Source organism: Anas platyrhynchos, chromosome 27 (assembly GCF_047663525.1).
Source record: "Anas platyrhynchos isolate ZD024472 breed Pekin duck chromosome 27, IASCAAS_PekinDuck_T2T, whole genome shotgun sequence".
Lineage (NCBI taxonomy): Eukaryota > Metazoa > Chordata > Aves > Anseriformes > Anatidae > Anas > Anas platyrhynchos.
In genome coordinates, this window is record NC_092613.1 from 3,229,683 (window position 1) to 3,254,799 (window position 25,117).

A 25,117-nucleotide genomic window follows, 5' to 3' on the forward strand; every position below is an offset into this window, starting at 1 on the left:
TCTTGGAGGGCTGCATGACCTGAAGGAGGGGACAGGGAGATGCTGGGAACATGTGGCATCTCTGCCCATGGAGGGACAGAGGAGGCAGGGGAACTGCATCTGAGTTTAGGGAGACAATCCAGCTTTGGGGTAGAGATGGACAAACCAACCACACCACGTACTTCAAGACTAGGATCTATTACTAGAAAAACATGTTGACAGCAGCCTACTTGCCCCAAGGTCTCTGCCCTCTTCCCTTCATGCTTTTGGTGGGGCAGGCCAGCTTCTGGGCAGGAGGCGGCGGCACCCACTGCACCCCAGGGTGGGAGCCCACACAGCCTTTCAAGATGCTCTCTCAGAAGCGGGTTTTCGCAGAGAACCTATTGCAGGCTGTGAGCCAGGCACGTCTCTGCCGTGCTCCTCTGTTGGGGTGAATTTTTCAGCTAAACTTGCTCCTCGCCGGCCGGGCACGGACAGCGGGGCTGCGCTCCCTTGGGAGAGCAGGTTGCACACCCCGAGTTTGCCTCCCCGTCCCCACGCCACCTCTGCCGCGGAGGGGACACGGCTCGTTTCCAGCCCCAGTCCCTCCCCCCGGTCCCCGCGCCGCTGTGACACAAGTGCCACCTGGCGGGGCTGCCGCGCAGGGAAAGCGGGCGGCGGAGGGCGGCTGGGGCCGGCGGCGAATCTGGCTCCATCCGTGGCGTCGCTGATGCAATTTTGCTCCGCCAAAGCAATTTCGGGGCTGGAGGAGGCTGGGGCTGGAGCGGGAGCAGCAGAGGTGCTCCAGTCGCCTTTGTCTGCCGTTTGGATGGCTGCGAGCAGCTCCTGGCTGCATGCCGTGCCTCGGTTTCCCTGTCTGCAAGAGCTGGGATCACAGCTGTGCATTTCTTCCAGCACCGCTCAGACCCACGGTGAGACTCTGCTCCTTCACACGGGCACCCCTGCACTGCGTCTGCACCCACCCCATGTCCACACTCCAGTCCAGGGATGTTTTGAAGTGAGACACCCAGAAATCACCCCCTGATCCAGTGGTACCATCCTCTGCCTCCTGCCAGGCTCTGTGCCTCACTGTCACAGGGAGTCTGTAATAGTGTTTTTTTAAATCACACACGTGGCTTAAATTTGCCTTGTTTCTCCAGGGCTTTTTTCCAGCCCCATGTGGGCCAGAATCACCCTTTGCCGTTTGTTTCAGGCAGGTTTTGTGTGGAGCCCCTGCACCAGAAGCTGGATGTTTCTGCCCCCATATCCCCCCGCAACCCACTTTCAGCCCTGGGACTCCTCAGAGTGAACACAGCTGAAGCCTGCCCTGCTCTTACCCTCCCGGCCTGGGGCTTTTCCATGGCAGCAGCTCACTCATCCCATGCAGTAACTGCAATCCCAAAGATGCATCATCTTTGCTGCTGTTTTTTTTTTTTTTTTTTTTTTTTTTCCCTGGGTTTGCTTTTGCAGATAGCTGCAATATTTCCCTGCCTGAGAGAGAAGGGGATAAATCAAAATGACTCCCTTTCTACACTGTGGGGTGGCCTGGGGACAAGGCCCTCGTGCCAGCCAGCCACTGCTCACCCACAGTCCAGCAGTGGGAATGTGTCACCTCCCTATGTCCCAGGTCTGAGCCTCTTCCAAGTTCGTAATCAGGCAGCACACACTGCAGAGTGAGCACAGGTTCAGGCTGAGGCCTGACAGCTCAGCACAGCAGTGAACAGCCACAAGTGGGTACCGCAGGGCCTCAGACATCACCCTGAGCTGGATTTGATGGGCTCTGCACCCCTACTCCTTCATCCCTCTCTGCTCTGCCTCACTGGGGATGTCTCTGAGACTGGGGAGGAGCTGGGAGCATTTCCACCCCTGATCCCACAGATGGGACTGTGCTGGGGCCAGAGCTGTCCTCTGTGTCCCATTGTACTGGCCATTGCCCTGCAGGATGTGCTGCCCCAGAGCCTGGTCCTGGAGGGACCTGTGTGCCTCCTCCTGCCTCCGCCGTGGGCAGTGCTGCTCCTCCAGCCCTCAGTGCAGGTCCTCGCCCCAGTGCTGCACCAACACCTCCAGACAATGCAGCGCTGGAGGTGCTCAGAAAACCTGACCTGCTCCTATGCAGCTGCCACCACAGAGGGGATGCTCACAGTTCACAGCAGCAAAGTACCCCAATGGCATCCCCACTGCTGGCACGTCTCAGCTGGTCCCAACTCGCCTCTATTCTTTTACCTCCCTCCTTGCTCCCTGGTATCAGACCTGGGGAAGCCAAAGAAGCTACAAAAGATGCAAGAGAAGGGAAGTGAAGGGAAGCTTTTCCCACCAAGCTTGTTACTAAGCTGATATCCAGCAGCTGAAGTTATTTGGGTTTGCTGGAAAGCTCCAGTCCTTCTCCAAGGTGGCTCTCCAGACTCCCGGCACCCGCAGTGCTCTGAATGAGACATCAGCGGTGTTAGCAGGGCATTGGAAGAGGAACATATGTCTTACCAGTGTATGTGCCCCGTAATGCTGGTGTGTACTGGTTGAGCTGGTCCAGTATGCAAGATCACCTCTGTGATGCTCCTGGAGAGCCTATGGGCAGCCATGCCCACAGCGGGCTCCTTGCAGGGGCTGATGGAGGCACAGGAAGGGGATCAAAGAGGAGAAGGGGAAACAGAAGGACGATATGGGTGACTGGACAGGACAGGGAAGGACAGAGACATCCATGTCCATGGGTGCTGGCAGCCTTGGAGCCCGTTGCTTTAGCTCTTTGCAACCTCAAACCTCAGAGAGACCCCAAAGCCCACCCCAAGAAAGGAAACAGGCAAAGAGACTTGGTAAGAAGAAACTTTTAATCAGACTCCATTACAGCTCTTACAGGGTTTCTCTCGACTGCCAATGAGTCCGGCCAGCACGGCACGTATGTTAAATACACTGGCTACGAGGATACATGGGACGAGTTTCTACCAGATCTGTGCTTTTACCTGTACAGAAGGGCTTTGCCAGCCTTGTGCTTACCCACAGGGGAAGTGGCCACAACCCGTGTGCTGCCATGTCTCTGCCCAGGCTGGGCCGTGTCCCCTGGGGCTGGCAGTGCCACCAAGGCCACCCAGCCCTGCCACCTGTGCCCCATTCCTGCTGGCGAGACCCAGGCTCAGGGGAGGACAGGGGCAGGAGTGTGGCAGCGGGAGCAGCTCCCAGGAGGAGCTGGGCTTTAATGTGAGCTGCCAGGGTCTGTGTAGGGGCAGGAGGGTAAGCCTCTCTCCTCAGTCGGGACTTCAACCCATCCTGATTCAGCCAGCATCTCCTGTCGAGGACACCATCCCCTTCCAAGCAGCAGGATCCAGGCTGGGAACCAGGCAGGGAGCAAGAGGAGGGGGCAGGAATATCGGCAGCGGTTCCCCCCTCCTGCTCTGACTGCCTGGATGAAAACTGAAAAGTGTCTGTGCTCACAACTAGCAGCTATTCCCTGTGCCTCTGAGGGGGAAAAAGAAAATAAAAGTGGTTGCCAGGGCTAAAAGTCACCAGGTTTGTCCTGATCCACAGCCCTGGGACCCCAAGAAGGTGCGTGGAGGAGAGAGCCTGCCCTGGCAGGTGGGAGAAGGCCCCACTGCAGGCTTCAAAAGTGGCCAAGAACAGCAAGAAGTGACCCCAAACAAAACACATACACACACACGTACACGCGCACACCCCCACACACAGCATCTATGGACGAACATGCGCACGCTCACACGGCCACGACACGGATCACCTACAACTTACCCCCCCACAGACCCCTGTGCCTAACACCAAGCAAATACCACACAGAAATACAGTACTTCCACAGATAAAAAGAAAGGCTTCCTCCCCCCTCCTCCTCTCTGTGGTCCCCATGCTAGGGGACCCCTTGAGGCTGGGGAGGGGCATGGGGGGAGGGATGGCCACCCACCACGCACAAGAAATGAAAAGGTAAAAATATGTCTGATATACAGTGAGAACTGATCTGTACAGCACTGGGAATGAAAATAGGTCATGGGCCACTTTGGAATACATTTTGTCATTTAACATCATTTACAGTGACATTTACAGAATAAATATACAATAGAAATAGAGAATCTCTAGGTTATTATTCCATCTCCTCTCTCTGTATACATTTTATATATATATATATAATATAGCTTTTTGTTACCTTCTTATTGACTTTGCCTCTTATTGGCGCTGCAAGAAGAGGGGAGGAAAGCAAATGCTTTCCTGGCTGGTTTGGGAACAGTGATGGGAGAGATTGAGGGACGGATCCTTCCCCCCAGGGTTTGAGGAGCGTTGTGCCATGGGAACAGATGGAACCACATGTGTTGGCTGCGGGAGGTGTCCTGCCCCAGTAACTCCATGGGAGCTGCAGTGGGAATCCCCTGGGCTCAGGGGTGTGAGTCTGACTTGCATCGGAAGGTGACATTTTGCAATGATTTGGTTCATCCTTTGTTCTGCTGGTCAGGAGGAGGAAATCAGGGACAGAGGGAGAAATAAGAGATGGGAGGGAACATCTCACCTGGTGTTGGGGAGAAATGCATAGGTTTTGTGCTTCTCCCATTCAGAGGTGGTGCAGTGGGGATATTTCTGTGTTCCTCTGTAGGGACAGGAGGAGAGAAAGACCAAAGTCACAGCGGAGAGGATGGTGAAGAGATTGGACAAGAGATGAGAGCATGGCTGATCCTGGGGATGGTGCTTCTCAGAGCTATCAGCAAAGACTGAGCTGCTTTGGTTCAATCCATGCCTCCATTTCCACCTGGAGAAATGGCTAACAAAGGTCCTGTGCTAATCTCCCAGACGGAGCCCCCAAGTCACCAGCTGAGCTCATGACAAAAAGGAGAAGGACTATAAATAAAGGATTACAACCCACAAGAGGAATGTCACTGTGGGGGACGTTGTACACCCTAGGGTGCCAGGAGGAGTCAAGGATGTGGCAAATGGGCCAGATACTGTCTGCCTTTGACTCTCAGCCAAAAGGAGAATCAAGGTGGAAGAAAATCTATTGATAGGAAAGTGGAGGAGAGAAGGGCTCATGGACAAGCAACCATGAACTTGGCCTTCAAACTAGCTTGAAATACTACCACACATCATCTAAGCCTAGCAGAACTGAAGCTAAGGAGCTCCCTCAGCTTTTGAGACTGTAGCAATGTGCTGAGAGGGAGAGAGGTCATCGAGCAGGCTGCTTCTCCCCTGCACCCACCAGGAAAGGAGGAAAAGGCCACATAATACTGGTGCCCTTGACAGAAATGCTTGGCTATATATATGATTCAGGGAAAAAAACATTAGTCCCAGTGGGAAAAACTCTGAGCTGGGAGGCCCCAAACTTTCCTAGACAGCTTGGGGAGAAAAAACGTAGCATCACCTTCATCTGGTCCCCATAACATGGATGGGCATGATAGAGGCTCCTGGGCTCTAACAGGAGCTCACCAGCCTGGATCAAGAGCTAGCAGGGACATTGGGACCCGGCACCAACTTCTGGTCATCGCAGCTCAGAAAACATGTCCTCCATCTGCTGTCCCAAAAAGCTGGTTACCCCCTTCCACAGGCTGGAGAGCCCCTGCACAGGTGCAGCAGCAAGGCAATGCAGGCACCAGCTCGATGCTCTCAGAGGTGAAGACATGTCCAGAGATAATCACTGCCCAGCTCACCTCAGATGGTGGGTGCAAGGGAGGTAAGATAGGGGGGTGGTTTCCTGAGAGCTACACCAGGACTGTGGTAGGACTGGATGCCCCACAGCTCTGCTTGTCCCACTGGGACATCTAAAGTAAGTGGCAACAGGAGACGATCCCACGCCAGGGATTTTGGCTCAGCAGAGCATCCCACATGTCAGGAGTCATTCCAGGAGAATGCTCCTGACACCTATCACTGTAACCCTGGTTCAGACCTCACACATGCTCACACATCCAAAATCACTCACTTCAGAGGTCCTGCTGCCTCTCAGCACAATAACTGCCCAACCACAGAGCATGCTGTCCACGTTGTCTCATGGACATGATATCTCCATGTCTCAGAACAACCCGCAGACACCATCACCATGCTGGTAGTAACAAAGCAGACACCAAGGATCCACCAGCTGCAGTCCCACACACCACAATGACTCAGCCAGCCCCACACTGCTCCCTGCCAACCCTGGTCAAAATGTTGGGGTTATCTGTGTGTGTCCACAGCTATAAAAACTACAGGAGATACAACAACGATGGCAACAACAACAGCACCCTTTTGTGCTATGAACATCGATGGTTAATTGTGCTCGTTGGAATAAGGCCGTGGCTCCTCCCGGCTGAAGAACAACGGACAGGGAGGGCAGAGCACTGGGCTGCAGGAGGAAGCGTGCTTGGCTTTCCACCTGACACCAGGTCCTTTTTCCAACCATCAACTGTTTAGAAAGAGAGGTTCTTTGCTTCGGATTTGGGCTGCAAGAGAAGGACCCTCAGAGAGGTCCTGCATCACCACTTTTTCCTCCTCCCTTCCCTGAAGGCAAGCCCTGGAGGTCCCGCCATTCAGCCCAGGGTTGTCAGAGGAGTCCTGCCCCTCCCGCAATCCATTCTTCCTGATGTCATCTTGGAAATGGCTGCTTTGGGTTACGATTTTAAGAGGGTTTTCTTCTTTGTCTTGTCTTTATTAATTTTCCCATTGCCTGGAAAGCCAGGATCCACTCCCCAGTGACCTCCTCTCCCGATGGGGGTGGTTGGCAGGCAACAGTCACAGTTCAGATTCAGGGGTGCTGGCCATTAAGTACCCACTCCCGTATCGTCCGTTGGGGGCACTGCTCATTTCCATGGGGGAGTTGCTCCCTGGACCCAGGTAGGAACGGTGTGTGGGCATGGGGGATGGGGTCTCACTGGGCACTTTGCTCAGGATGAAGCGGGTCTCATCGTTGTCTTCCAAGTTGGAGATGTCCTTCATCATCCGGCCCTTCTTGTAGGTGACCGAAAGTGTGTTGGAGCCATCCGACACTAGGTGGAACTGCCGGAGGATGAAGACCAGAGGCAGAGGGAGGGATGCCAGGATAATTAGAGAGATAAGAATAGCCATGGCCCAGGTTGGGTAAAAAAGGAACTTCTCTGCAGCCTGAAAGAGAGAGAGAGGTCTGTGTCAAGGGATTGTTACAGCAAAGGTGATGCACATCAGGTACAATATATCCTATGTGCTAGGCAGTCCCTGCTGCCTCCTGCCAGACTTTATCTTGAGGGGCATTACATGAAACTAGCAGAAAGAAAGTTAAAAACAGGAAAAAGCGCATGGTCCTGCACACAGAGGGTAGCTGTGGAACCGAGCCAAAACCCAAAGGTCAAACTTCAGCCCGTGGTCAGAACTCAAGACTTGCAGTCTCAGACAGGACATCCAGCAGCAGGAGGAGAGACGAGCAGAGGAGGGAAGAGCAGGGTGGTCTGCAGCCCTCAGCTCCTCCCTGCTCAGCCCAGGCCCGGGTGGGGGCAGCAGCAGGGGCTGGGGCTGTGCTCACCTCCTCTCTGATCCAGGCGCTGTAGCCCGGGGGGCTGACTCCCAGCTGGATGATGCTGGCAGTCATGAGAACGGCCATGCAGATGGGAGAGACGTACTTCCAGGTGTAGTAGTAGAACTGATAGGGCCGGAAACCCAACATTTCTGTCAGTTCCTGCATGAACCTGCCAAGGGAAAGAGATGGAACCACATTGTTCCCACTTTCAAAAGAGAAACTTCCTCCCAGAAGACCCTGTTGTGGGTTATGCTCAAGGTAGAGCCTGAAGAGCCCAGCTGATCCAGGCGTCTCAGTGTCCTTCAAACCTGTAGCACTGGTTGGGAACCTCTCAAGGAAAAGGCTTCCTGACATAAGTCTGAGCCTCCCTCGCTCCAGCCAGCACTGGGGCAGACAAGGTGCCCTTGGGAGTGACCCGGAGCCTCAGACAAAAGCATACTAACAAGTAAGAGAGCACCATAACCAAAGTTAGATACCCGCTAGAAGGATGTGTTCTTGGGGCTGTGTTACACCTAGGGACAGGCAGAGGACTGATCCTAGACATCAGTGAACAGACATCAGACATCCCTCCTCTATAAGGTAATTGCTCTCGGGGTATTTGTTCAATCAGAGCTTGCCTCCTGGGAAAAAAAGTCCCACAGGAAAGAGCTAGAAGGTAGGTTTGGTGTTTTTTTGTTTGTTTGTTTGTTTTTTGTTTGTTTTTTTTGTTTGTTTTGTTTTGTTTTTAGCCAGGAGTTATAGCACAGATATTCTTTTCCCTGTGCAAAAGCCTTACTTCTTGGTGCCATATATCCAAGCCACAGCGATGTTCTCCAGGATCACTACAACCGTGAGTGGCAGCGTGGCTGAGTAATCATCAAACATGGTGACAAAGTAATTCCCAGAGCGCTGCACGAAGATCAGGCCGATCACAAAGGCGAAGATGCAGCAGCCGACTGCAGGGAGCAAACAGGCACGGTCAGCAGAGCACTCAAGGGGGAAGCAAGGCCTTCCCTTGTGGAAGCAGGTGGTCCATTCCCCCTGTTAACAGGACCTGGTACACCTCCACCATATCCACGCTCTTCTGGAATGACCCCCAGAGCACTGGGGAACCTCCACCCCTTCCCCAGGAGGATGCAGAAGACCTCACCTGTGAACACTTCCTTCCGCACCTTGAAGGTGTCGATGATGGGCGTAGTGATGCCTGACATGGTCCCAATCATGCTGCCCAGCCCCAAGTTTATCAGCATCAAGAAGAACATGACAGACCAAAATGGTGAGGCCGGAAAGTGGGTCATGGCTTCCGTGAAGGCGATGAAGGCCAGCCCAGTTCCTTGCACTGACTGTTTGGGGGAGAGAGGCCAAAAGGAGAGAAGCAGCATGTCAGAGACAAAGCCTGCATGCCCCTGCAGGCCCCAGGTCTCTCTTGTCCCACTGAACAACTCCTGAAGGAAACAAAAATCCACTCCTGCACCCCAGCCTGGAAGGGATGATGTGGCTGTCAGACTCACTATGGGCAGACCATTTCTGCACCCCAGGAAAGATCCCTGTGCACTGGGAAGACCACAGGGAAAGGGAATTCCCATCCCTATGGAGGGTCTATAAAAACAGTTTCTCCAGATCCAAGTGCCAGGAGCTACCCAAATAAAGTAGCTCCTTCCTGGGACTGGCAATGGACATGGTGATCTGCTTCTCCTGTTAGGAATGCCACCGGGTACCTTGTCGAGTTCGTCCTCCAGCAGGCAGGCATCCAAGCCCAGTTCTTTGAAGTGCCCCTCTTTCACTGTCATGATCACCCTGTACATCTCATTGTAGTCCTTGGCTGTGAGGTGGGAGAAGTTCACGTGGGGAGGGATGAGGTCGTGGCTTAGCACGTTGGTATTCAGGTAGCCCAAGATCTTCTCAGCGTTCCTAAGGGAGAGCAAAGACCAGTCACCTGGAGATGTCCCCTTCCTCCTGGGAAGGGGGACAGCGCCTGACCATGTGAGTCCTTTGCATCAGGCAGGATAAACCTGCCTGGGCCACATTGCCCAGGTCCCAGCCGTGACATGCTGTCCAGCCTCTTAGCAATTTGCACAAGCAGATATTGCATTAGGCCACATGACAGAGGATGCAACCGGGACCCTACCAGGGGACAGGCTCTCTGCAGCCTCTGCTTAGCCACATGTTGTTGTGGCTTCTCTTCTGCTTTGTCACAGTCAGGATTTTTATGGATGCAGCTCACTGTCCAACAATAACACGAGGTGCACAAATTCACCTTCCTCCAGCTGTTTTTGGGGTACAGCACAGTAGCTCTTTAGTCACAGACAAGGAGACCCAACCATGAGTAGAAACTCAGGGAAACCCAGGTGATGCGATCAGTCACGGGCTCACCAATAATGTGCAGACTAACAGCCTGCCTCATGGCTGAACTTTAGGCTGGAGGAGCTAAATGCCCAACTCCCTCATGGAGCTAGAAGAATGGAGCTCTCAGCTACAATAGGACATCTCTGGAGATCCAGGCCTTGACCTGGGTCAAAGTTGAGTCCACCAAAACACAACATTACGCAATTCTAGATCACTTACTCCATTGCCTCAGACCCACCCCAACCGGCAGGAACACAGACTTCCCCACCCCAGAGAGACAGAAAGCAAATCCACCTACTCCACCACACATTTCTCGTTCATGATGTTGGCCTTGAAGCCCAGCACGGCAAACACAACCAGGGTGGCCAGGACAGAAGTGAAGAAGTTGATGAAGGAGACGAGCGTGGCATCGAAGTGGCAGTTGTTGTCCTGCTTGTTGTAGCTGGAGAAGGCGATGACCCCACCAAAGCCCAGGCCCAAGGCAAAGAAAACCTGCGTGGCTGCCTCCCGCCACACCTGGGGGTCCAGCATTTTGTCCAGCTTGGTGGGGACACAGAAGAAGAAAATAGGTGGTTTGGTGGTGCCATAACTCATCCTCATGGAGCCAGAGCTAAACTAAAAGACTGCTGTGCCTGCAACCAGGGCTGGCTCTGGAGCAGCCATGGGCTGGCGTTGTGCTGCCACAATCAGGTTCTGCATTACACACTTGTGGAGGTCCTTTTTCTCTTTCCTGCACAGGAGGACACTGAGACATGGAGAAGGGCAAGCAAAGATTTGGACCACAGACCACCTGGTATCCCAGTTCCCCCACCAAGGGAGCCACATGCATGGCAACGGGGCTGCATCCTGCCCCTGCCATTGCCCACCTCCATTGCCTGGAGTGTTTGGAACCCAGTGGCTGGGCTGGGGGTTTGGTAGCTGCCCATCCCCTGGACATCATCCCCCTTGCCCTGATGCAGGCTGGAGGCCTCCAAGCACTGTTCATCAAGAGATCACAATTAATATCTTGTAGCAGCCTCCCTGGCTCAGCTGATTCATCTACATCTCTGCTTAATTAATTAATTAGCTGGTTAATTGCATAACATTGGTGGATATTTTGCTGCCAGACAGTATCGTCTCATAGAGTACTTAAATACATCACCTAAGGGACCCCTCTTGCCCACCCTGTTTCTGGACACCTGAAGGCAACAGGAGCAATGCCAAGGCTCAAAGCAGCACTAGGATGGCAGTCTGCGAGTCCTGGCTGTATTCAGGGTGTTGCTAAAAACTCCTGGCTGATTTATTGGGACCTGTGAGGTCAGCTGGGATTGATGCTCTATTTTTTGAGGTGTGGATCATAGAGGAAAAGTGGGGTTCTGTGAAATGATGTGTGTGTGAAGGGCTGAGCACCGGGTAAAGGAGCCCTCTGCAGGCAGCTGTTACCCAGCCTCAGATGTGAGGGCAGAACACTCGCACCAGAGCACATGGGCACAGTGAGGGTGTGCTGTGGGGTACAGGGAAGTGACTGCAGCCTCTGCGGCAGCTAAACCTCCCCCCTCCAAACCAAGCTGGTGTGATCAGCCTGGAGGAGAACCTGGGCATGGGGTTCTTACCTTGGGTGTGAACATGTGCATGATCCCATCCACCGCCCCGCGCAGCAGAAGTCCCCGCACCAGGAAGCAAACCAGCACCACGTAGGGGAAGAGTGAGCTGAAATACATCACCTGGGGCAAGAGGGATGCAGCATGGGCACAACCTCATTTACTGCCCCCCGGGCTCAGCTCCCTCCCCGTCCATCAACAGTACAGCACAAAAGGGGTGAAAAGGGGGGACATGGCCCAAGGCAGGACATTACAAATGCTGAAGCCTGGGTAGACCTGCAAAGTGCTTGGACACACTTAGGAGAGAGAAGGAAAATTTGCTGAGGCTGCAAAGGTGTCAGCACTGGCTCAGAAAATCCCTGGAACACAACTGCCAGTGTCTGGCAAGCCCTAGGGAAGGCCAGCTCTGCTTTCCCACCCCACTCTCTTCCCCAGCATCAGCCCAGGGCTGCAGGCAGAGCAGATGTGGTTGGGGCTTCACCCTCAGCAGGGGGGATGTGCTGCCCCAGCCCCACTCCTGTGCCATATTCCCATCCCACAGCTCTCAGTGCTGCAGGCAGCAGTCTCCTTGCCCTGTGCTACCTGCTAATGTGCCAGATGTTTTGCAGAGCACATCTGGAGATGAGGATGTTTGAGGGTCCTGGGGGAACCATACCCTTCTGCACCTGGCCCCACTGCTTTCACTGCCTTCCTTCATACATCAACAACTCCAGCAAGGTCTCAGCATCCCTCTCCCAAATATTCCTGCTCCTCCCAGCCCTGCTTCTGGTGTGCAGTCCCAGTGCTTCCCCCATGGAGGAAGGCTCTGCTCCTGCACCTAAGTCCTATGGGTGAAGCTGCCTTTGGGATCTGCAGGTGAAGGAGCTGCTGCCTCATTCAGATCTTCCACACCTCTTTCAGTTACAAGGCTCATGATGCTCAGAGCATCCGTTTGGATGGTCTGGACATCTGACAGCCCCCAAACACAGGGACTTGCACAGGTGCTTTGGCTGGCTTGTGGTGGCATTGCTGCAGGTGTGCTGGATGAAACCCCTCCCCTGTGACCCTCTCTGATCTCATTCTGGGCCCCCAGGAGATGTCCCCAGCTCTGGAGCAAGTGTGATCATCCCAAAGAACACAGACACCCCAGAGCAGGGCAGGAGAGTGTGGACCTGGAGGTTTCTGCCTTCATGTCATAGGAAAAGCCTGGTCTGGAGGATGGACTGCAGATACCCACCTTCCCCGAGGACTGGATGCCTTTGATCATGGCCAAGCCAACAAGACTCCAGGCCACCAGCAGGCACAGGGTCATCTTCCAGTTGAGTCCCCCACTCTCTGAGATGGAGTTGGAGATGTCCAGGGCCTCCCGGTACCAGAAGTAGGTGGTGGCAGAGCTCCTCTCACATTCAGCCTCCACAACTGCAAATGAACAGAGGTACCAGAGAGTGAGGAGCTGGGGGAGAGTCATCCATTGTCTTTTAGGGGATGAACATAAATTAATGTCAAAGACCTGCAGGAACTGGCTAGGGAAGGTAGGCATCCCTGGGAACTGAGGGACAGGATAACAGCGCTGATTTTTATCAGGAAGAAGGGAACAGGACATAAAGCCATTGTCATGTCAAAAACAAGATGTTAAATACAGTTGAAGACATTTGCATTTACTATAAAATTTCCCAGATTGTCCCAAGGAGATGCTCAGATACTACTGAGCACCACTAGTTCCACCAGAGTCTCAGTCAGGCACTGACAAAGCAGCCAGACAAGCCCAGCTCAGTTTCCTGCACAGCCCAGGTCAGATCCTGGTCCCAGGCACCAAGGCAGCCTAGAGACCCAAACTCTGGGTCCTTGAACAGGCATCAAACCCCAGCCATGGGGAAAGAATCTGTCTGAGAGCATGGCCAGGACTTGTCTGACCTGAGGAAACATCTCCATGGGGACAAGGCACCCGGACTGCAGAGGACCCAGTGGCACCTTCTCCCATCCAATCCATGTCCCCAGGAGACTCCCCAGCCTCCAGTGTCCCCAGCCTCCAATAGATGCAGACATCGGGGGTCTCCAGTGTCCTGCAGCCCCCCCTCCCCAGGAACTGTTCCCTCCCAGCTGCATCTCCCCCATCCTCACCAGCCACTGAGCCATTCCTGGCGATGGGGCACTCGCTCCAGGGAAGAGGGTACTGGAAGGACTTGAAGAAGTAAAAGATGCTCCAGCCGATGATGACATTGTAATAGAGACCGACAAAAAAACAGACCTGGGGGGAAGAAGGAGGACACGGTGTGAAGTCGCAAGGCAGTGACACAGTCTCTACCCCACAGTGTACCCAAACCAGCCCCGGACCCACGGATGGAGCTGGAAAAGCTGCCATCCACCCCTCAAATGCCCACACTGGGCTCCTCCAGCCCACCCTCCACTTTGCAGGTTGCTAAGCGTCCCACACACCCTGAGGTGGGGGCTGGAAGGGGCCCATGGGTGCACTTACCAGGCAGCTGGCATAGCCAATGCCCCCGAGGCGGGGACAGATGTAATTCCAGACACCGATGCTGCCCCGGCGGATCCGCTGCCCCACCGCCAGCTCCAGGAAGAACAAGGGGAGCCCAATGATGATGAGTAGGACCAGGTACGGGACCAGGTAGGCACCTGGCAGGGGGGAGAAAGCTCATCATGGACCCGTCTCTGCCTGCTCCCGTGCAGCCAAGCACAGACAGACAGGGAGGGACAGGCAGAGCTCAGACAGGCTCTGTCTGGTCCATTCATTTGTAACAAACACACATGCACGGAAGGGAAGCGTGCAACATCCCTGACAATGTGGGTACATGCAGGATACACCCCTACAGCACACCACACCCGTGCAGACCTCAGGACACACCAGGAAACCAACGGGTCCTGCCTGCACACACACCTGAGCACAACTGAACCCCCTGCACTACAACAGCCCCGCAGCAACACTGGCCACGCCACGTGCCACCCTGCACAGCGAGGTCCTCTGGTAGGGGTAGAAATAGCTCAAAATAGAAAGGCAGTTAATCTCTGCCTAATTGAGGAGACCAGAGAGAAATTAGCAGTTCATGAAGCATAACCAAATGGCCGTAAAGGATGCGATGACTCACGCTGCAGCGCCTGGCTGATGAATTACTCCAGCCTGCTGCCGGGGGCTGCGGGATGGGGCTTGGAGCACGTGGCCACAAAGCACATGCTGGAGCCCGGGCACTGTGGGCAAGCTCCCGGCTGGATTTACTCCCTGGTGACAGGCATCAGCCCTGGGCCAGGGCAGGACCTGGTGCTGATGCTCCACCAAGCAGCAGCGCTGCAAAGCAGCTCAACCCACGATACTGCCATGAGGCTGCAGCGTGCTCTGTTCGCAGGACGAGTGCCCTCACAGTGGGTTAGGGATGGATGTTAGAAACACAGGGGGGAGGTAAATCAAGATGCAGCCACCCAGGGTGATTAGGAGGGTGAAAGCAAAGGCAGAGTGCAGCGTGGAGCTGGACCCTGGGAAGAAGCACGAGCTTCCCATCTTTGCAATACCCTCCTGTGCATCTGCACCTCAACCCATCAGCAGACAGAGCAAGAAAGAGATGGACAAGTTTGGAGGCAAATTTCTCCAACATCAGAGATTTTCCTGCTGTGACCCCTGGGAAGATGGGCACCATGCCCATGCATCATCACCAGCCTGCAGTGGCTCCCAGCACACCAAGTCCTGAGAATTTGGCTCCAACCCATCTTGCTGCCAGCACACAGCCACTCTCCCCCACAGACAACTGTAAGGGGAGTGGGACAGAAAACAGCCACTGCCACCACCTCAGCAGCCCAGAAGTGGTCTGTCCGTCACTGCCCAGCTCCCGCATCTGTCTGCCTGGCACCAGGCTCCCTACCCAGTAGGAATGTCACCTGGGGGCCAAGAGGGTTAAATGTAGTGGGGAGAAAAGGCAGAAAAGCAGCATCCACACCAGGGGACAGGCAAGATGGTGCCACTTGTCCAAAAAGCTGAGGGGACTAATGTGGGGGTCAGGAGAGTTCAGCATTCTGCTGCTCAAGCCAGTTCCTAGCTCTGTGCCTCAGTTTCCCCATCATAAAATATGGAGGCAGCCTGTAAAGCCTGTCTGGAGACCTGCTGCAGGAAGGCATTATACAGTAGCATGGATCTCCTAAAAGCTGCTGCTTGCCCTGGTATCTGCCTGGCTTTGTGCCCCTATGTCCCAGAGTAGGATGTGGCCAAGCTGTCAGGTTCAAACCCAGCACACCCATCTCCACCACAGCAGGTCTCACAGCTGTCAGAGGTACAATTCCCCATCCTGACATCACATCTCATGTGGCCTTTTGACTAAAAAGCAGCTGCTTGATGCTCCCCAAACACCGTCAGCAAATTCAGCCCTGGCTCTGCGAGGTGATTCTGATCAGGAATCACCCCAGCCTGGGAGCCCCTCACATTTGCCAGCACTTGAGGTGGACAAGGCTAAAACCCCAGGACGCCAGAGACCCTCAGAGTAAGCTGAGAGAATTTCATTCCTTGCACTAATTACAGGTAATTACTGGCTGTTGTGGCAATGTGGAAACTGAAGCATGGAGGGGTTAAGAGAAGCCTAGTTTATAACCACCTGCCCCAAGCTGGGTCCTGATCCCATTTAATCAAGAAAACCAGGAAATAACAGGTGTGAGAGCTCTCTACCCAAGGCAGCAGTGCTCCATCAATCTATCCCAGCCCTGCATTCACCCCAGGCTCAGCCTCCAACCTCCCTGGGCCACGCACAAACCCATCCTGCTGCAAGAGATGCACGTGTGCCAGCACGTGCAATGCAGCCGGTGCATGCATTCAAGCCTCAAGCCCTGCACACCTGCAGATGAGTGCTGCAACCTGAGACAACGTGCAAAAGCCCTCCCCCCCCCCCCCAAGCTTTGCAATACCACAGCTGCATTACGCAAAGCCACACTGCACCAAAACCCAGACATGCACCTTCTGCATGGAAACAAAGCAGGGCACTGGGAGCTGTGCGTGTCCCCTCGCCACAGGGACCAGGTGCTGGGGACATGCAGAGGGGCAGGGGCTGGCCACAGCCACAGTGCCCCAGCCAGGACAGGTTGGCGAGGGGTGTGGGCAGCCCTGACAGCATGGGTCAACCTGGGAGGCTGACTCATCACAAAGATGACACCAGAGATGTTTTAATTATTGAGGGCACTGCAGGCTTGCTGGGGCTGGGGGCACACTGAGCGATGTAGTGCCAGGAATATGGTGAGCATGAGGCAAAAGCAAAGCAGAAAGCTGGGCTGATCCTGGCCCCGTTAAATGCTGCTCTGCAGGGGATGCTTCCCATCACTGCAAAGGTCGGTGCTGCGGTGGAGAGGCCTCGGGGTGGGATCTGGATTATGGACAAGCAACCCACCCTCCCATCAGTGACACGAGCAGTACTGGGTCTCAGCACAGCTGGAGGAGACCTGTCTGCTCCTGAGCTGGCTGGAAGTTGAATTTGGGGAGGGACAGGAGCCTACACAATGCATATTTTGGACAGGGAAACAGAGGGATGCTCTCTTCTTTTTTTCTCACTAGCTTCCAAATTGCCCCAGCAGGAATCAGGGATGTAGTGAGAAATCCTGGCTCCTGGCCTGGGACTTGTCTTGTCCTCGAGGCCGGAGGGTGAGCATCCTTTCAGAAGAGGCTACCCTGGGGGTTCCTGCATCACTGCACCAATACACACTGCAGTGAGCAGCATCCACACCAGGCTGTCCCAACTCTTCCAGCTGCCCCTTTCCTCCTTCAGAGCCAAAACAAACCACATTGCTCCCTCCTTGCCCAGCAATCCGCACCCTGATGGAGGCAGGACCATGCCAAAACCCACACAGGACCTGAGCCCATCCCTGCCTCATCTCTCACCTCCTCCATTCTTCTGGCACAGGTAGGGGAAGCGCCAGACGTTGCCTAGCCCCACGGAGTAGCCAATCTGTGCCAGAATGTACTGCAGCTTGCTGTTCCACGCCGGCCGGTTCTCCGCATCCAGCTCCTCCTCCCCGTCCTTCTGCTTGTCCCAAGCCTCCCCCGTCACATTGAGCACACTGCGTTTGTAGTCCACAGGCTCCTCGTGAGCCAGCAGGTCGGCCACTGACTCAGTGACATGCTCGTTGCTGTGCTCCCGCTGTGTCACCTTGCTGTTCTTCGGCATTGGGATGGCTCCGTGTGGCCCTGGGGGGCAGGATAGGGCAAGAGGAGAAGACAAATGTCCCACAGGGCACACAGCTGTGCAAGCTACAGCTCAGGGCTCACCTCCTCTTCATCAGCAGGACCTGCACAGGGAAGAGGTCAACAGAGAAGGAGGTGATTTTGCCCCAAGGCACAGCAGGGTCTCCATCACCCCCATTTAGCTGGGGTTAGCACCCCTGGCTGGGGGGTGCTAACAGGGAGCACTCCCCTGGTTCCTCATTCACAGAGAAGAGCTTCCTAGAACCTCTGGAGGGACCTTCCCCAGGTGCAGGGTGATGGTGGCAGGTGACAGAGACACCTTTTATCCTCTCACAACCCCACTCCTCATTCCCAAAACTCCTGCATCAGCCCCTGTGGGTGCTGGACTGGGACAGGCACAGGTGTGTTTATTTTTGGACCCACAGAGGGGAGCGTGGGGTGAGTGTGGGGTTGCTGCCAGTGCCGGGACAAGTAGGAGGTGAGGAGGGGTGCATTGGCAAACACAACCCACGTGTTTGCACCAGGGATAACTGGCTGCATGAGTAACCCCAACACCAGGCATTTCAGAGAGTGCCCATGGCTCAGCTTAGCCCCACAGCGTTCATCCCCCTTGAAAAGCTGTGAGGCATCAGGGAGGTCTATGTTGTTCCCCGACCCAGAAAAACACCAAGTACTGCCCTTCTTAACCATACTGGAAGAACTGGGGTCAGACTGGGTGTTTCTGCCCCATCTGGGACCATGGAGCTTCACCAGCTGGAGAGAAGATGGAGAAAACCCACAAGAAATCTCAAGTCTTGAGACGATTCTTCCAAAGGGTCATGCTTGCTCTTTTTCTCTCTTGACCATCTCAACTTTCTAGGGACCTCAGGATGGTCACCAGTCCCTGGAAAAGCAATAGTGTGGGTCCCCCACACAGGGACCCATCCTGCCCCAAGCTGGCCATGGGGTCATTTCACCCTCACCGGTGGCTTTCTCATGTAGCTGAAGGCTGGTGCAGCACCCATGTGGCATCCTGAAGGTGACACTGCACGCACAATCCATCCCTGGGGTCAGCACAGGCAGCTGATCTCCACTGGGATGGGCAATATGGGACAGACCTCATGCTCTCCATCCCGGCGAGCAGGAAGAAGACCCCCCCATGTTTTCCCTCAGCTGTCTCCATCTCTTCTTCCCTTTGCAGAAACACCCAACTTTTTGATTCAGCTCCAAGCAAATCTCACAATCCTGCACCCTTTCAGAGCAGGGGTTCAGGCCAGGCAGCAAAACCGATCCCCAGCCAGCAGTCCTGGTGCCAGAGGGGAGCGAAGCATCAGCCACAGCAGGAAACCTCACCCTCACCTTGCTGCTTTCTCACCCTGAAGAAAGTTCCCCATCTGCCAGGCCCCGTTCCTATTACAAAAGCTATTTTCAGCTGAAAGCTGCATCCGTTGCCAGGCAACAGCATCGGCTCCACCGCCTTGGCTGGATCAGCTCCTCCGGAGAAGCCGATTGAATTATTCTTTCCAGCCTGGTCCAGCGATGTTTAATTTCCTAACAAGAACCATTCACGTAAACTGTTCACAGCTCGGCAGCAGCAATTACCGCACGCGGCTGCCCGTGACAGAGCATCCTCAGCCCCTGGCCAGGGGCTGGCAGCTGCTGGTACCAGGAACAGAGGGCAGAGAAGGTCTCATCCAGCAGCCAGGAAATCACCGGGATTTCCATTGATTTTGGATCAGATTCTGTGCAGATGAATGTGGACCTTGAATTTAGGCACCCAGTTGAACTGCCTATGGGTAGTTTGCTGCTCCCTGTCTGCTCAGCTCCTTCCAAGGGTGACTCAGCCCTGAGTAGGACTTAGCCTTGGGGGCTAAAGTCTCTTCTTTCATTAGGGACTGAAAACCTACGATCTGCTGGCCAAGTCCCAAAGCTCAGCACCCCGTGGCTCTCCTGAGACAACTCAACCCCCTAGAGCAAAGCCTGGGAGATGCCCAGCTCCAGGAAGAGAGCGTGAAGCCAGGCCAGCATGATGGGGACAGGGCAAACCCCCAGCACCTCTCTGGGTCTCTGCCTCTCCCCTCCTCGCTTCGGGTCAGCGTTATCCTCAGGAGTCATGGGGCACCAGGACACGGTGCTCCTGGAAAAGGAGGCTTCAAGCACCTCCAAAGCCACAAAGGCTCTCAGTTCCTTGAAAGAGCAACATTCCCAAAGGATTTGGGGACCAAAATGGGTGCTGAGCTTTTCTCCTGGGTCTAGGGTAAGAACCAGCCACCTCGCATGGCACCAGGACCCAATCCAGGGGACAACAGGGCCCTTTCTATTAATTTTCTTAGGATTTTACATCAGCCCCAAGACCTGCACCCCTCAGATTGGAAAGTGCAGTTCAAATCCATCTGAAAAAAGGTATTTCTGCATATTTATTTAATTGAATGAGGAATTTAATAATAAAAAAAATCTTTTCCCAAAATAATAACTATGATGCAAGAAAGATGAAGCAGATCAGCTGACAACCAGGAGCTTTCTGAGCTTAAGAAAGATAGAAACCCCTCACCACTGGCAGATGGAAATTCAGCTTGTTTACAAAGCCTCTATGACCTTAATTTTCTTAAATGTGTGTTTTTCCTTCTTTAGATGGAAGACTGGGGCCTTCCAGAGCCCCCAGCTGCAAGAGCCCCCCTGCGCTGCAGGACCAGGTGCCTCTCTCAGACACAACCCGCGCTGATGTCCCCATTGTGGGTGCACAGAGAGGGGCCGGGCAAGGCACCAGTTTGTTCTGGGGTCAGCCCTAGTGCCTGAAAAATGACTTGGAAGCAGTTGCCAACATCCCAGGGGGAGCCACAAGGGGAGAGCATCACTGGGTTGTCTCTGGGATTAACTACCTCCTGCACCTCCCACCCTTTAGCATCCGCAGGACCCTCCTTGAAGATGATTCTCACTTTTACACACTTCATCCACCGTGTCCCTTTGCTCTAGCAACCCAGGAGCATCAGGCTGAGGGCACACGGCCATAGGTGGCTGTGGAATGAGCAGTTTTCACCCCATGCAGGGAAAGGGCATGGAAGGAGAGGCTCCTGTTCTGCTACACCCAGGGGTCTGACACCATCAGGAAGCTTGCATTGTTCCCAGATGGAGATGGAAGCCCCCACTGTGGGAATGCCACTGTTTGGGAGCTCAGTGCTGTGCATCCCCCAGTGCTGCCGGCAGCTCCCCACATTCCTGCATGCTCCCAGGGAAGGGAGCTCTGAGCTGTGTGTCCTGCCTCGGCCCATCCTTGCTTTCTCAGGGAGGTGGCTGGGAATCATGTCAGTGGATCTTTCAGTTAGGCCAGGGAATGCAGATGCAGGCAGGGAGGAAAAGTGGATTTACAGCAGCCTCCACGTAGGGCAGGCACCAGCAGCAGCTGTGCTCTGGGTCTGGAGGGTGGGCACCAGGGAAGGTTTCTCCTCTTCCAGAGACAGATCAGCTCCTGTGTCCAAATTCTGCACTTATGCCCCATTTGGGTCCATAAAGAGGAAAGTGAAGGAGGGAGCGGGGGGAGGGGGAGAGACAGGGGAAGAAGAAAAAAACAGACTCGGATTTGGTGAATTCAAAATAACATTTAAACCATGGGGACTCTGCTGGTCCTTCCCTACCCCACCACCTTTGCTCCTTCTGCTGCTCCCAGGCAAGACCCCAGCAGCTCCTAAAGGAGAGGAGATGATGCTCCCAGCCTCTGGAGATCCAGACCCAGGAAGGTCCAGCTTGCTCCAGCAAGATCAGAGCTAGGAAAAGGGAGAGCAAAGGGTCCAGGGCACAGAGGAATTGCAGGAGGTGGAATGCCGTTCTCTTGTTCAGGCTGTGAGATCTGAGCATCTGTTTGCAGCTCCCCATCCTCACAGACATGCACAGGGACAGGGAAACCTTGCACCAAGGGCTGGGCTTTTTTATGCAGATGGAGAGGCTGAAGCAGGGAAGGGATGGATCCAAGGTCACCCAGGGAGCCAGCGAGCCCAGGAAGGAGATGTGGAAGGACAGAGCAGACACCTCTCCCATCTTCCCTCTGTACCCTGCAAAGCCAAGCAGCAAAGGGGAGGAACTCGAGGTGCATGTCCCAGCTTTGAGGTCAAACCACAAGAAAAGTAGCTCCAGGACCCCGCCTGCCCCGTGCCACTGCCCAAGGCTGGGAGTGCAGCCCAGCTGGCAGCAGGATCACCTCTGCAAATGCTTCTCTTGTGAGGCATTGCAGTGCGGGCCTGTGGAGCCCCTTGGCTGCAAGAAACCAGGGGCAGGACCCTCCAGGCAACATCTAAACTCCACTGAAAAGCCCCAGGAAGAGACTTTTGCCCCATAGGGAGACACCTCAGCTCTGACCTCCCCAGCCCTTCTCCAGGGGCTCTTCTGCAGTCTCCTTTAAGCAAACCTCCTGCCATGAGTAGAGGCCAGGAAGAACTGCCTCCATCTTAAAGCTATTCAGAGCCGAGGCTTGCTTACAAACCAGGAAATTCAGAGCTCCAGCTCGGATCTTCCTCTCCCGTGCTCATCCTCACTGGCTCCACAGGGAAGGTTTTTGCCATCTGGGCTCATTAGGGCTGCTCCCTCTCTCCTCTTCCTTAAACAATCCCTGCTAATTAGCGCCAGGCTCTTGCCACCCCACGGAGACAACACACGGTGACTCAGTCACACCCAGCCACACTGCTCACAGTCCCACATCGCGGGGTCCCACGGTGCTCACCCCTCGCACCCACATGTGAGGAGGTGCAAAATTCAGACAGGGACCATGTGAGCACACACAACAGCACAGGGTAGCCGAGCACCACACACATGCGAGGAGATTTGCAGGAAAGCGGGCTTCCAGCCCCAGCAGACGTTCGTAAGCAGCTCAGCGGCACACACCAGCAACTTCCCTGCCGGAGGAGCGGGATACTCTGCGCCGTCCTTCCTGTGCAAACGTTCAGACCCACTTTAGCACCATGACACAGGATCGATTCACATTCACTGATGAATCAGAGCTGCCTCCGCTTCTGTCTTACACCTACCCAAGTGCCGTTCGACAGCCAGAGTGTCCAGATGTTATAAATAGTCCCCAGCTCCCTTAAAGGCATGCAGAGGGGTGGCTACCATAGCCCGGCCACCACTTGCCACCTGCTCATCCTGGAGGTGGATGCGTTTCCTACAGCCCCCAGCTCTGGTCTCTTACCAGCAATGGCAGGCTGTGGTTCTGGTGCCACTCTTTTCTTCAGTGGATGCCAGAAACCCTCAGAAAGGGCAGTTTTGCAGATGGGTCATGAGACAGACACAACAACACCGGAGGAGGGGGAGCCTCAGCGCCTTGTTTGTCAGGAAGTGTATGAGCCCATTGATTCATCAGATTTGGTCTCCTTTCATGTCTCATTTGGTATCATGAAAACACACATCAGCTGCAGCAGTGTGACACCATATCAAAGCCAACCGTCATATGATTCCTTCAGGGCTCCACTAGGCTCACAAGATGATCTTTTTCCAGTTAGCTCTCAGTGATCCCTCTTAACTCACCCAATCTGGCTGAAGGTCAGTGACTGAACCCAAAAGCAGCCCAGGTTTATTCTGAAAGGCAGCAAATGGGCACCATCCAAATCCCTCTGCAGTCTCTGCTCTGTAGTTCATGAAGCATCCATGTTTGTAAACAAACAAATCCAAATGCAACACAGGATGGGGTAAAATCCGAGCCCCTGCACCCAAGGCAATTGTTTAGTCTGGATGTGCGTAGGTCAGCGCCTGATCTGGGGTAAATTTAATCCTCATGACTCTCACCTGGCTTGGCTCTGCTCTGACTCCAGATTCCCTGCTCTGTGCAAGCCTGAAGTGGCACTCGAGTCACTCTAGATTTAAACCAAACCCATTTGTTCCTATTGATTTCTGTGGAGCCATCTCTCCAATTTACCCTGGAGGACAGACAGACCCAAATTTTATTTCACTTCCGAGCAGCTGAGCTCCAATCAAGCCACCATCCAGCTTCCCTGACCTAGTCCCAACACCTCTAGAGAGAGATTCACAAGAAACTCTGCACCCTCCCGAGAATAGCTCAGCTGCCTGGCATCTCAGGTTTTTTCCTACCAAAACCAGAAATAGTTGCATCAGCTCCTGACGGATTCAAACCTCAGTTGCCTCTGACACAAGACAGGATCCAAGAAGCAGAACAATTTCATTTTCTGTGTCCTTTACAAAGAGCTGGGACCAGATTTCTTGGCTGGTTTAAGCCCCACATTCCCAGAATGATGCAAATCTGCACCTGGTCGAGATGCCAGCCCAAAACACACACCTTTGGGAATCAGCAATGCAATAAATGCAGAGAAGCAAATAAGGACTCCCCACACCCAATTGCATGAAACCAGGACCCCAACCCTCATTTTTCTGCCCCAAAAGAATCCATCCAGATTCAGAAAGTACTTAAAAAAAAAAAAAAAAAAAGAGAGGGTAAATAAAGCCCAAACACTTTGGTGGCTGGGAATTAAATATTCATTGCAGCCAAATGCTTTCTCTTCTCCCAATGTTATTGTCAAGGTCAGCCTGGAAGCGGCATTTCTACCCACCCTCAGGCAGTGGCTTGGGGGGGAATAAGCCTCCCAACAACCCACAGCAGGTGCCTGGTGCCACCCCCCGGCACCGGAGTTACCCCCCCCCGCTTCCCCAGTTTGCCTCTAACGGTTCCCCCCAACCCTCGATGCCAGCAGCCGCAGGGCCATGCTCGATGCCTCCAGGCTCAGGCATCCCCCCCAGCTTCTCCCTGGGCACCTTCCCTCCCAAAAAAACCCCGACAGCTGGAGAGGGTTGGAGGTGGGGAATTAAAGCAGCCAGCCGAGGGGCAGCGGGGCCCAGGGGGGAGCATCCTTACCTCTGCGCTGCGGCTGAAACCGACCCGGCGCCGCGGGAAGCGGAACGAATTCCCGGCACAGATTGACCGGGGGGGCCCGGAGAAATTCACCGGGGTCCCCCCCCACGCCCGGGCGGCGGTGGGACCGGACACCTGCGAGGCCACCGTGGGAGCCGCCGCCGCCGCTGCCTCCGCACCCCGCGGCCGAGAGAAGCTGCGCGGCACCGGGCTGCTGCCGGCCGCCCCCCGCCGCCGCCCCGCGGATGCGCGCTCGGCTCGGCTCGGCCCCGCTTCCCCTTCGCTCGAGGGGAGGCAACTCCGCTCGGCTCGGGAAAAAAAAAATAATTAAAAAAAAAAAAAAGCACACTAAAATAAATAAATAATGAGGGACACGCAGCCCCTGACGCAGGCTTGAGTCACCATGGCTGCACGTCAAAGCCGGGGTGGCGGGCCGGCCCCCCCACCTCTCCGAGGGGGCTCTTGCGTAAAAAAGAAAAAGAGAGCACCGGGTCCCGGCAGGAGAGGCGGGTTCACTTCTGCCCACCTTGGTGCTGCAGGGAAAGGCACGACCTCCGTTGTAATGCCGAGAGGAGCAGCCCCGGCGGTGCTGTCCCGGTCGCCGCCGTGTCTCTGCCCCGGGGAGTGCTTCGAGGATGGGGGCACAGTGCTGTGACTCTGACCCGGGCACCACTTTGGGGTGGGAGGTGGGTTTTGGTCACCCCTCTCCTCCAAGGAGAACTTGGTGCGTGGGAGTCGTTGCTTTGCCTCAGACCACGCAGGGAGGGACGGCAGGAGGAGTGGTCAGGACCCGAATTCTGCTCCCCAAAACTCAGGTGCTCATCTGGAGCCCGTCTGTGGAAGGCAGC

The 25,117-nt window shown here is 54.7% G+C and overlaps 1 protein-coding gene across 2 annotated transcripts; it reads right to left on the reverse strand.

Annotated features, from left to right (window-relative positions):
• Positions 1-2,761: 2,761 nt before the first annotated feature.
• SLC6A17 (solute carrier family 6 member 17) lies at positions 2,762-24,544 on the reverse strand. Of its 2 annotated transcripts, none has more exons than XM_038168436.2 (12): positions 24,273-24,544; positions 17,141-17,547; positions 13,754-13,911; positions 13,399-13,525; positions 12,515-12,696; positions 11,311-11,421; positions 10,017-10,258; positions 9,091-9,283; positions 8,523-8,715; positions 8,169-8,328; positions 7,400-7,562; positions 2,762-7,005 (listed from the first exon to the last, which is right to left on the reverse strand). In XM_038168436.2, the coding sequence occupies exons 2-12, from the start codon at positions 17,424-17,426 to the stop codon at positions 6,637-6,639; spliced, it is 2,184 nt and encodes a 727-aa protein (XP_038024364.1). In that variant the 5' UTR covers positions 17,427-17,547; positions 24,273-24,544; the 3' UTR covers positions 2,762-6,636. The 2 variants fall into 2 exon arrangements, with proteins under 2 accessions (XP_038024364.1, XP_071884732.1); XM_072028631.1 differs by lacking the exon at positions 24,273-24,544 and adding an exon at positions 22,438-22,546.
• Positions 24,545-25,117: the final 573 nt, after the last annotated feature.

Excerpts from the sequence above, each read along its gene's own strand:
- SLC6A17 (XM_038168436.2), bottom strand. The coding sequence starts at position 17,426 with ATGCCGAAGAACAGCAAGGTGACACAGCGGGAGCACAGCAACGAGCAT. Across the intron at positions 13,912-17,140 it reads GTGCCAGAAGAATGGAGGAG|GTGCCTACCTGGTCCCGTAC; the intron begins GTGAGAGATGAG and ends CCCCCCTGCCAG. Across the intron at positions 10,259-11,310 it reads TGCACATGTTCACACCCAAG|CTGGACAAAATGCTGGACCC; the intron begins GTAAGAACCCCA and ends GTCCCCACCAAG.